At 37.3% G+C, this 13,168-nt stretch overlaps 1 protein-coding gene across 1 annotated transcript in view; it reads right to left on the bottom strand.

Annotated features, from left to right (window-relative positions):
• Nucleotides 1-13,168, bottom strand: part of CCDC73 (coiled-coil domain containing 73) — a 232,569-nt gene that overhangs the window by 59,241 nt on the left and 160,160 nt on the right. The window contains exons 14-15 of the mRNA XM_074956669.1: nt 7,276-7,411; nt 4,087-4,166 (exon numbers count right to left, since the gene is read on the bottom strand). Coding sequence (XP_074812770.1) covers nt 4,087-4,166; nt 7,276-7,411 — 216 coding nt within the window. The remainder of the gene's footprint in view (nt 1-4,086; nt 4,167-7,275; nt 7,412-13,168) is intronic.

Raw genomic sequence — 13,168 nt, 5'->3', positions numbered from 1 at the left:
TTTATTCCTGCTCCAGCACTGAGGCTGATTCAGGGACTAAGGGGGATGGACAACTTTTATCCCTCAGATCCTGGAGCCGTCACAGGCAAGATCAGCCCAATGCTAGTTAGGTCAGCTATGTGAGTTGTACCCTGGATGTAAGGACCCTTTTGGGCCTTGTAGCTATTGGTAATAGCCAGGGTGCAGGATACATCCCTTCTTGATCCCAGCTTGTTCCAAACATGCTTTACTGTGATGGGGGTTCCCGCCTGCTTTGTGTTTTCTGCAGATGCACCCTACGCTACAGTGGAGCTATTCTGCAAAGGGGTTCACTTTGTGGTCATTTTGCACTGGCTAGGCTGGCACGAACTGACCATGAGCAAAATGAATCAGACCCAGAACATTTATGATTTAGTCCTGATACCTCTCCCTTTTCACATGACCCATATTTCCAGTCTGTAGTCAGAACTGAGAAGCCCCCTACACAGTTGTAAAGCAGCAATGCAGTGTAAACCACTGTATAACCTGCTTGCTCACCAGAAATGGTGCACAAGCAATCAAGCTGCTAAATGGCAGAGCCGATCAAAAATTGGATATAATTTTTGCAACATTTTTATTGAAAATTCTTTTTTTTTTTACTGAATTTCAACATTTTGATGAAATGTCAAAATTAGAAATTGTGATGAATTCTCCAAAATTGTCTAGAAACGTAACAAATTATCAAGAAAACGGCCTCTTAAAGGTTTGGATAAAAAGCAGCAAACACAGAATAACTTACTGAGTTTTTTGGGATCAGGGAGGTTTTTAAAAAAGGAACAAAATAACTCAGGCATGAATTTCAGTATATTTTTCTCAGAACAGCAATTTCTTATATACACAGCTTTGACACACCACATTCTATGACTACTGTGAATTTTCCAAATCCTTTTTGTTTAGGAACTCAGCTTACTCTCAGTTATTTTATATAATGTTTTCTACTTGTAAAACTGTTTAAAAAATGGGTAAACATCCTGCCTGTATTGTGACATATGGCACTTCCATCACTATATGCAAGAAGGTGATGAGGCTCCTGCTTGAACAACAACAGGCAGGGGGTTAACTCGCAGTGTAGTTCTCTCACCAGTGTTAAATGTGGAGGAAGCATTTGAAGAGTGAAGGTCCAATTAGACGCTTACAAGAAAACCAAGATACTTTATAAAAGCATGTCATGGTAGTCAAAGGAGGAAAGGAGACTTTTTTTTTTTTTTTTTTTTGCTTATATAAAAATATTTTCATTTAATTTATACCCCTAAAGCTCAAGAATAAATCCTGGAGGAAAAAAATCTCAGTGAAAGATTGTGTTGCTGGAGGCAGTGTACAATTTTCTTCCCCTCACATATTAAAAAGTCCTAATAATTATTTCATAAAATTGTTCTGGGTTTTTCCTTTAACCAAAATAACTAATCCAATTTACTATTATGTTCACACATTTCTGGAATTTTGAGGTTTATCATGAAGCCTCAATCTGGACGTAGTGCAGGATCAGACCCCAGTTCCAGTGTATGCCTCTCAGTTATGCAAAAGCCAGTTTTCGTGGACTCCATAGAATTTTTGATCCCGCCTGAGAATGTGAACCATTCTACATAGACTAAAATTCATTTCTCAAAGATTAAGACTTCTGTGGTCAAAATGCACCACATAGTTATATTTGTTCTGAAGAGGAACACACTGTTGAGATTAACCATTTTAAAACAAATCCCCCATTTTAGTTTTGTTTTTCAAAACCATTTACTTTTGGGGAGTGGATTTTTGGTGTAATGCTATTATCATTTGAATAACGGATTTGGACTAAAGCCTTTTCTAAAAGCTATAAAACCTCTTCATAATTTGCACACCCTTTTGAGTAATTTCACAATGTTGTGCTTTATCATTAAGTTTCTAAGTATGATTTTAACAATAGACATAGCTCTGACCTTTTGGATCAAACAGTCATTTTGGAACTTGGTATTTTTGAATACTCAAGGTGTGCCTTATACTCTAGTATGCAACTAAAAATAAATTAGATTTAATTAGTGATTTATCTTTGCTGTTATTAAAACTGTGAGCACAAAATAAATGTCTGCAATAGGCAACAAACTTGAGATTGAAAGAAACAGATGAAAAAAGGTCTTAATTAATTAAACTGTCTATCTCAGGGTATAATTGATTTCTGGACCACATTTTTAAAGGCATCATACCCCAATGAACCGCAACAATGAGAAGCTGTGTGTTCTATTAAAAACTGAAAAACAATACTAGGTGCAGGTAGAATTTTAAAGCATTGCTGTACTCATCAACCTCACTTTTCAGAAATGCAAGAGTCACAGTGAGTAAATGTCCAATTTTGATCAGCTTAAAACAAACTTAAATGGTAACTGAATCCCTCTCCAAACAACTAATTTTCCCTATTGCAAGTAGTAGTCTCAAGACTCCTGAACAGGTAGTTTCATGTAGCAACAGCGGGAGCAGGACCACAAAGTCATCTGTCTGAAGATATCAGTGCAACAGAAACCCAAAGGAGATTGGGAGTGGAGCAGTGAACTGGTTCTCTTCCAAGCTTTCTGGGAGCCTGATGATCAAGGGGAAAACATTGTTGGACCTCCCTTCAAATAAATGGAAGTGGGGAGGAGGAGGCAAGAATAAGGTGGCATTATGGACAGAGATGAAATTATCTGACCATTGCAGGGGTTGCCTTTGCTTTTCTCCTGTCTCCCTTTAATTGGCTGCTAGAAGCGAAGAGAGAACTGCCCCTCCTGACACACACATTAACCCTTTTAGCTTGCCTCACTCACCTGCTTAGGAGAAAGGGAAAATCCAAAGAGATGTCCGGCAACTACTATAGTTCTGCATGTGTGAGGGACAGGAGGGAGCTCAGTGGCGGGGTAGCCTCACTGTCCACACGTCTTGTGCCCCCCCATTCACCATGGTTACACTTGTCCAAAAGCTCTCCATTTATTTTAGTGATGCTGCAATGTTTTTTTTTCTCCCAGGCTACCAGACTTCTTTTATAGGCATAGGTGCTCTTTTGCCCATTCCCCATATGCCAGGGGTTCTCAACCTTTTTCTTTCTGAGGCCCCACCAACATGATATAAAAACTCCATGGCCCACTTGTTCCCAAGAACTGGTTTTCTGCATATAAAAGCCAGGGCCAGCATAAGCAGGGCAATTGCCTGGGGCTCCAGTGACACTACATTGCTCAGGCTTCAGCTGCAGCCCTAAGGGTTTCAGTCCCTTGCGGTGGGGCTTCAGCTCTCTACCCTAGGTCCAGCAAGTCTAATGCTGGCCCTGCTTGGTGGACCCCCTGAAATCTGCTCACGGCCCCCGCAGGGAGTCCCAGACTCCAGAGCAAGAACCACTGCTATATTCTATCTCAATGGTTTTCAACTGGGAAGGGAGGCCACAGAGTATGTCTAAGGGGTCTGCAAAAGACTGTTGTTACCACAGAACAGTGGCTTTCGAAGTGGGATTTGCAGACTATGTAAGATTTCCATTTGAAACTTTTAGGGGTCCAAGAATGAAAAAAGGTTAAAAATCACTGTTTTATCTCCTTCTGGCTACTCTGAAAAGTACCATCTATTGCTTCTCTCTATGGGGTGGGAGAGGCAATGGCAACAGAGCAAAGGAGAAAGCCATCCTACCAGTTATGGGCAAGGAAGAAATTGGGATGAGTGAAGATCAATGACAATTCCTATGTGCCAGGAACTCCTCAAAGCTGCCCAACATTCGATGAGCTTTCCTCCCACATATTTTTTACACAGGAAGGGGAGCATATATTATTAACATAATACCTACCTTTTATATAGTGCTTTTCATCCACAGATTTCAAAGCACTTTATAAAGGTCAGTAGCATTATCCCCATTTTACAGATGGGGAACTGAGACACAGAGAGGGATGTGACTGCACAAGGTGACCCAGCAAAGCAGTGACAGAGCCAGGAACTGAACCCAGGTATCCTGAGAGCCAATCCTAGCCACTTAGCCATTATGAAGAATAGCGCTACAATTTGTATGTTATTATTCTTACTACTTCTACTGAAGCTCCTCAAAGAAACCCAACTAAACATATGGAAAATACATACTGAACTTACCTCCTTTAGATTATCTATTTCAGACTCTTGTCTTTTATTCACTGATGCCAGTTTCTTATTACGTTGTAGTGCTTCCAGCACTTCAATGAAAAAGAAATCAAAAACATCCTCAAAACATGCCTTTAAATTAAAATTTCATGTGGTTACATACACTGTAATATATACATAACTTCATTAACAAACTCTGTGAAAAAAGAGAGAAGGTTGCAAGTGTCTCAATTATTTAGTTTTACTGTAGTAATACCTAAAATACTCAGTTAGGATTAGGCTGATTTATATTATCCTGGTACAGCTCAAACCTTTAGGTTTTTAGAGAGGGGTAGAATTTTTGTAAGAAAAGTGTAATATAATTGTGGGTATTAGCTGGATTTTAATTAATTTTCAACCTTAACATTTTAACCAATGATGATGTTTGTGCTTTTCTGTTACTTTTTATTATCATCAAAAGTTTAAATCAGATTATCTATAAGGTGAGGAAGCAGGCTCTACAGAATTTATGAGACCCATCAAAATGCGGCTTCCCTTCCACAGAGTTTAGCAAATCCATAGGATCTGTAGGGGCAATTATACCTAGATGGAATATGGATGTAATGGACAGTAGAAAGGCAATAGAGGAGACATAAAATCTACTTTTATCTACATTGAAAACTTTGAGTGAAATCCTGGCCCTATTGAGGTCAATTAAAGTTTTGCCATTGACTTCAATGGAGCCAGAATTTCACTCTAAAAGTGTTTAAAATACTACATCTAGAAAACTGTACATGTTCCCCAGTCTCCGTATTTCTCAGTCTCCTCTATCCCTATCCATTCACCTTGATCTCCTGTACTTTCTCTTCATCCCTTATTCCATGCTCTTCCTTTCGTGCGCCCTCTTTTTACCTCTTCAAAACCTCCCATTCCAAAATTGGGTAGCACAGGTCTACGCCATCCAGTTCCTACTCCTTTTTAATCCCCCCACCACCCCACTCAGGCATTTACAGCTTGTCAATTTCAGGTGGAATATTTGAAAGTTGGGTTTATAATGTGATCAGGCTTATAATAGCCTCAGTAACAGTATTATGAGAAAGATTTTCAAATTAAATATGTGCATTACAAAATGTAACACACTTCTTAAAATGTCCCAAGACAACTTTCCAATACATAAAATATCAAAGGTGAAATTCTGTCCAACTGAAGTCTATGACAAAACTCCCACTGACTTCAGTGGAGCCAGGATTTCACCTTCATGGTTTTAAAGCCTGGTAGATTGAAACAAATAATAACAATAAATAAAGCCAGAGTTAAAAGTGCTGGATCCCATTAGAAAGAGGGGCATCTCTACTATACAACTACATGAAGCACCAAATTTTAACTTCAACATTTTCAAAGTCTACCAATTGCTTTCATAAACACTATTTTTAATACCAGGAAAACAGTAGGTTAGAAATTAGAGGTTTATTTAATGTATTGATTCCTGTGACTTTTCCATTCACTGTAGATTCATATTCAGAATTTACAAGTGATCTACATGCTTAATATGGCTGTTACATACCACAGTATAAAATTAATTTGTCTTCAGTAAGAGATACACTGTAGTTACTATGGTGAATAGCTCATGTTCTTGTTGAACAGAAGCACTTATATTGCTGTTATATTTAATCTTTTCCAGCGGTTTACTTTGCAAATACTTTGCATAATAAAATATATTTATACATATTCCAAATTATGTAAATACAGAAAGCTAATCTTATTTTTCCATAAAAATCACAAAAAAACATTTTCTGCATAGGACAAAGAGTAAACAGGACTTTTCCATGATAAATAAAAAGAAAGAACAGCAATATTTTCTTTTGTTTTATATATTAAGCACAACTGTATTTCAAAAGACATGAGCATGAGGAATAACTCCAGCCACTAAAATGCCAAGAATATTCACAGAACAGGCCATCAATTTACTCTTATCTAAATATAAAAAGCTAGTTAGTTTAAGGTTTTGAAAAATTATTTAACCTCACTTAGACAAGCCTTTTTTGACATATAATGCTTGGATTTTTTCCTTTCTTTTTTACAACTAATATTTATTTATATTCCATATGTGTATTTACATATACATATACAGACTGAATGTTCAAAGATCTGTGCACATGTTTGCATGCAGCCAAAAAGGATGTACAAAACACTAAATATACACATGCAAGTCAGGGCTGTGTCCATGAAAAGGTGTGGTCACATATAAATTCATGACTTATATGCATATAACAGGGGGGTTTTTTTCTACACAAGATCTGTGGGTGCAAAATTGCACAAACTTTTAAATATTTGAGCTATAGGTTTTAATTTTGGTATTATTTTATGGAAGAAAAACATATTTGGTGCAAAACTTCTGCATAAGTAAGCACACATAAATACTTGGTGCAATTTTGTCATATACCAACAGATTCACAAATAGTTTTGTAGAATTTAAGCACAGATATGGGAATGAGTGTTTGGTACAGACTTGTTATACTTGAGTATCTATTTATGCAGTATTTAAAAAAAAGAGAGTGCTAGATGATGTTGTTCATCTAGTTCTATTTATTTTTCCTGTTTTATTATTTTCTATTTCTGTACAATTGACAACATATTTAATTTAAAACATGAATCAGAGTTGGAGAATGTCAACTGAGATTGTCGACGGCTGGAAGGTGGCAGCAAACCCCTCATCCCCTCAAGGAGGGAAAAAAGTAGTCTGGCTTCCCAATTATTCTAAGGGCTAGATTCTGCGAGGTGCTGATGAGGTTTCCTGAAAGGTGCTGAATGGCTTCAACTCTCAGGGTGAAATCTTGACCCCTCTGATGTCAAAGGCAAAACCCTCATTGATTCCAATGGAGCCCGGATTTCACCCTCAGTGATGTCAATCACAGGTAAGGGCACTCAGCACTCTGCAAGATACCTTTCAGCTCTTTGTAGGACTGAGGTCTATGATCTTTGCTCACTGGGATACAGGAAGCACCCATGAAACAGATAACTAGAGGCAGTGGACATAGGTACAGGGTTCAGAAATTCTTCTCCCTCCTTTCCATCACAGAAACTCATCAGTTCCACCTAGGCATCGTCCTCTAATGCCATGGAGAAGACAGGATTAACCTCTAAAATGTTAAAACACTCATTGAAGAAGGAAAAAACACTACAAAAATAACTACTGTAGGACTACATTTAAGAAAGATTTACCATTCTGCTCTAATTTCTCATGAGCCCCTTTTATCATTCCAAATTGACATGTGATAGTAGCATAGCATTTCTCAACTTCATTCAGTTTCTTATGATGTTCCTCCTTTGCCATTATGTGCAATTGTAGCTTTTGATCCTGTTGGAAACAGGAATCAAGTATCAGTTTAATGAGCAATTCTAGCAATTATAAATGTGCTGGCCAAACTTTCAACTATTATCAGACAGATAAATCAAAGCATCATACTCAACCAACAATATTTTGAATCAAATGGAACTGCAAAGAGATTTAAAGAAGAATAGTATATTTTAATTATCTAAATAAAATAATTTCAATGTATTATTTGCTAAAAACAAAAGCTCACCATTTACTACTAAACAGTAGCTAGGGATTTTAAAAGTTTCTGTATTCTAAAGGAAGCATCTAAAATGTAAGTCACCTCTCAAAAACAAAAGTTAGGCTCAAACAGGTTAAAAATATTGGAACACAAATGCAAATCAGTATCAGATTCATGGACAATTATGGAATAAGTCATTCATAGGGGAAGTTTCTTCCTAACCACTGCCAATCAATGGTTGTTTTATGCCCTGAAAGATGAGGGATTATATCCCTTTTATTGAACCAACTTCTGTTTGTGAACAAGACAAGCTTTCGAGCTATACAGAGCTCTTCTTCAGGTCTGGGAAAAGTACTCAGCATTTCACAGATAAATACAAGGTGGAAAAGACTGTTTGCATAAATAGTTAACACACTGAATGTAAGCTTCACAATTTTGCTAGCTGCTAAAAATCCTGGTGTAAAGAAACTGTATTTATGGCTTTTTACAACATTTGTAACCCACTGGCCCCCTCTTTTTTAGACCTATGACTGCAGAGGTGTTAACAGCCCACTTCACCTTGAATGGACTCTTATAACACGTGTTAACTACTTATGCTAAACAATCTGTTCCACCTTGTAGTTAGCTGTGACACTGAGTACCTTTGCTAGAGCTGAAGAGCTCTGAGTAGCTCAAAAGCTTTACTCTTTTACCAACAGAAGTTGGTCCAATAAAAGATATTACCTCACCCACCTTGCCTTTGTAATATCCTGGAACCAACACACACCTACAACAATACTGAAAACATAATTTTTTCTGTGACATGGTGGCCAGAAATGAACAGTATTCTAGGTGACACATCACTCATTTATTGTAATGCAGATGTAAAACTACTTATTATCCCTTTCTTTACTTTAGATTTTAGTCTCTTTTCTGGTTTGTTCTGGTTTGGTTTGTTGTGGGTTTTATTTTTGTTTGTTTTGTTGTTGTTTTTTGTTAGTTTTTTTTTTAAACTATTAAATGTGCTCAATTTTCCTTTTAATTTCCTTTAAAAATACAGAGGCAAATTCATCCCTGTGTAACTCCATTAATTTACTTGGGCATACATTGCATTTGTTAAGCTACTAGGGAATAACACAGAAATCAAACAGATTGGGCCAAATTCATTCCTGTATGTAACTTCAGTGGAGCTACACAGGGATGAATTTTGCCCACCATGCTTGACTTCTGTGGTGTTCCCTTCCTGCACGCTAACAAATTCAAAATATGTCCAAGCATCAGAAGATGATAAAATTTGATGGTAATCAAAAGAAATGGCCAGCATAAGACTAGCAAAATAAGATATATATAATACAAATTTTTCATGTTGTATAAGACAATAAAATTAAACGCAATACAGCAAATTGAAAGTTGTAATGGAAGCACAGATAAAGAAACAGCAACCACTTATAAAATAACTTCCAGCTATTCAACCTATGAATTTTCATATAATTCTTCTCTCTTTTCCAATCCTTTACTTATGTCAGCACAGAAAAATCATCCAAATAACTGCATTTAGGTAATGCTAGGGATGTGAATGAAATCAACAAAAATAAGAAAAGAAAGTTAATGATGACACTTGATTATTACTTTTTCTTCTGACAGTGGTTCAGACATGTTTATTCTATTACTCTCACATGAAGTGCAAATTATAATTCTGCTCCGGGCAGATGCTGGTAGAAGGAGCCTAGAAGCCTCTAAGGTAGGCATTCCTTGCTGATAATCCAACTATTTCCCTCTATCATGCTTTAGGTAATATGCCATCTCAGCTACACCAAGGTGGCTTGAAAGAAGTATACCACAGAGTAAGGCTTCAATGCCAGACACACTATATTGGGCCATAACTGGAACATGGCAAATCAGTCCCAGGGATGGAACCACTTGTGGCCAGTCCAGGAACACCCATAGTGTCTTTCCATGGCATCAGACAGCTCAGAAATTTCGGTAACGGTGGAGTTACCCACACCCATGAGGGACTTCCTGTCAAGGTTTAGGTTTGGTTCATTTGATTCAGTTACTTATTCAATAAACCCATGACCTGTATAACCACCAGATAATTTCCTGGTCTTTGTTTCCTTATTTGTGGCCTGGCATTAAGTAATCCATGCTTATCTTTTCGTCTTGCCTCTAGGTCTTGTGCTCTGAAGTAGCCAGGCACAGCGTGATAAGCTAAGAGCCATGTCAATTTAAATTGAATTTCTTTTCTGTAATCTCTGTGTGTGTCAAAACCTTAAATAGACCTATATATAAATGTATACATTGGTATGTTCTCCTCCCGATGCAGGTAATTTCCATTACTCTTAAAGATTTGATGAATTTTCATATTAAATGAGATACAATGTAGGGCAAATTGACCCTATAGTGCAGGAACTATTTTTAAACCCCTGGCTTACTTTAGTAAAAATGCATTACAATACATGCATCATATTTAAAATGTTACAAAACCGTGTGTGTATTAAGAATCCCAATCTTTGACAATATCATACTTTGAAGAATTATGGCAAAATCTGAAGGAAATTTCTCCCAATCTTCTGGTTTTTTCCCCCCAAGATCTGCAAATTTTTTGAATTTTGTTTTTTAACTTGGCAATATTTTATCTTACTGTTTTGTCACCTTCTTTCCTCATGATAGGTCAACATGCCAGTCCCCCTATATCCTTCTCAGTAGGGAAATGGAATGTCATTGCCTTCACATATTCTGAACAGATGTTCGGCTAGGAAGAACGTGCTATTTTGCTATTTCCCCATGTTCTTGCCAAGGGAGAAAGAGACTGGCCTGCTGTCCCTCAAAGTCTGGCCCAAACATGAGTTCTGGTGGAAAAGCCACACTCCTGGCTTCATTCCCAGTAAAGGTAAGCAGACTGGTTTGCCACTTCTTTAACATCCTTCCCGGCAGGGATGTAAAACAGTCTTCCATTCAGGCCCTAACATCCCTCCCCTAAAATAAATTGTTGGGAACAAAATAGAGGAAATCTGGAAGGAGTCTGTAGGATAGAGAGGGTTTGATCCTGGAGCTTTCACAGAAGTCTGTTCCTATTAGAGTGGGAAGCCACGGAATCTTACTTCTTCATCCTACAGTCTGACACTCCATGTGGAAGGATAACTACAGTGCCCTTCACCTGAAATAAAGACAAGCTGGGATGGGGAGTGGAATTGGTTGTGGCCATGTTGTTTGCTGAAACAGAGTGATTTTCTTGGTGGAATTAGTCCAGAGAAATGGCTCAGGGCCAGGTAGCTTGCTGCAGGGAAGACTCACGAAAGCTCATGCTCAAATAAATTGGTTAGTCTCTAAGGTGCCACAAGTACTTTTCTTTTTACAAGATGAAGTGTTCACATCTGAGGGATATGCTGGGACAGGAGACACTAGTAGTCAGATATCTGCAGTGAGGCTGAAGGTGGTAATTGGGAATTGAGAGTACCAGGGAGACAGAGAAGTTATTACTGCAGGAGACTTGAGGCACGATGATGTGGAAATTATGCACAGAGAGCTATCAAAATCTGTAAATCAAAGCAGGAAAATTTAGCCCATCAAATATTTCCTACACATTTTTTCCCCCTAAAGTCAATCTTTAAAAAAAAAATAATGCAGTCCAGAACAAGTTTTATTGTTTTTCAGCCACGAACAGTTGTGGATGAATTACTAAAAATGTTGAGACTGCCAAGATAAAAATCATATTCATATAAAAATTCCTTATGTGTCCCTAATATTTTAGATTATTAAGAATAAAACAGTTTATGAAATATAATTTATTTTTCGCAAATTAGAGTGTTTACTGTTTTCATAATGCTCAACTTAGAAAGAGTGAAACTAGACTGATTACTTTTCATATAATATCGCTCCTTGGTTTTCATGCATAGCATAACGTTTCAGATACTATTGGGAAAAGTTTGAGAGGGGGAAAAACCTAAAAACTTTAGCCCGATCCTCAGCTATATTTGAGGATAACACAGTGCAGGCTAGGGAGGAGGCAAAAAGATGATAAAAAGCTCACCCTGAGTCTATTCTGTGCCAATCCAGCATCAGAACACTCTAAGTTACATTAACTGCCAAGGGACTGATAATGGCTGCTAAGGATCAGCAGGGTTAAGGGGAAGACGTGGCCATGACCTCTTTCCTCAATCATGCCCTCTTGGATCTATGTCAGCTACAGGGAGAAGGCATGGCACAGAAGCCACTTTCACCAAGCCTACACTATCATCCCTTATACTGTCTTGATCCTCCCACGGACTAGATATAAAGGTATAAAAACTAGGATACTACACTGGGAAATCGGGGCCTTTGTTTTCATTGAAACAGGAGGGAATGAAAAAAGATGACATTAAAATTTTCTATTAATATTTGTTTTTCTAAAATCTTTTTCAAATACAAAACCAAAAATTTTGCCCCGTTGGTTAAAAATTTTAACGTAATTTATATGACAGTCTCATAAATGGATAACAACCCACAGCAACCTTGATTCCCACAGAAAACTTGATTGCACAATGTGATTATGTATGGTGTGCACAGAATGTGTGAAGATTGCTGTTTTACAGGTTAAAAGAGTGCACAAGCCCAAGACGGCACATCCAGTCCCCAGCAGAAGCAAATGTTGCTATCCTGGCTTGCAGGTTTTCTAAGGTACAGAATATGAATTAGGCATTGTTTCTGCTAATTTTCAATGCACTAGCCAGGGCAGAATTTGACCCTTCTTTAACAGAAATATAGAGAACGAAATAACCTGGCATATAAATTAGCATCAAATAACTAATGCCTTGGAATTTTTTTATCTATTTTCTACGTCACAATCTCAAAGTCCCTAGACTGGCCACTGTCACTCACAATGGCTACAAATCTATCATCTTTATTCTCTCAGAATCTCTTTGATTTCAACAGGACTACTCAAGGAGTAAAGCTGTCAGAACTTGACCCAATCTAAAATGCATTATTGCATTGCTACACAGCTAGATAAGATAATGGAACTTCTATCTCCCTCCTTATCTGACCCCTATCAACATAGATTCTGTGCACCTATTATGAATAGAGCTAAGAGAATATGAATTACAGAAAGTAGGAACATGTCCAAAAAAGGGGTTTCTAACATGTTTTCCCACATATTTCTAGGAAATTATTAAGAGTACCTATTTATTCATCTAGGTTCTTACAGTGTATCAGCACTGTAGTGTTTGAGTGTTTCCAAGGCGTCTGAAGACAATTATTTAATGATTATGAGTTTTAAATATATATATATACACACACACACACACACACACACAACATAAAATACAGGGATATATAAATAAGCAACATTTCATTAAGAGGCGTATATACACCTCTAGTTTGCATATAAAAAGTGTTGTAATTTAAATATTATTCCCTTTCATGTGGAAGATGGAACATGGGAGCTCAGTAAAAGACAGTACTTGAAGGGATATAAATATAAATTCAGTAATTTTGTATATTTTAACATTTTTCAGATAACAAATACTTGTTTAACAACAAATGCAAGTTAAAAGTGAAATAAGACAAAACACACTTTATGTTGCCTTTGATCTTTAACTTGT

This window comes from Natator depressus, chromosome 6 (assembly GCF_965152275.1).
Source record: "Natator depressus isolate rNatDep1 chromosome 6, rNatDep2.hap1, whole genome shotgun sequence".
Taxonomy (NCBI): Eukaryota; Metazoa; Chordata; order Testudines; family Cheloniidae; genus Natator; species Natator depressus.
Note: the sequence above shows the minus strand (reverse complement) of the source record. Positions and strands in the feature narration are given on the sequence as shown.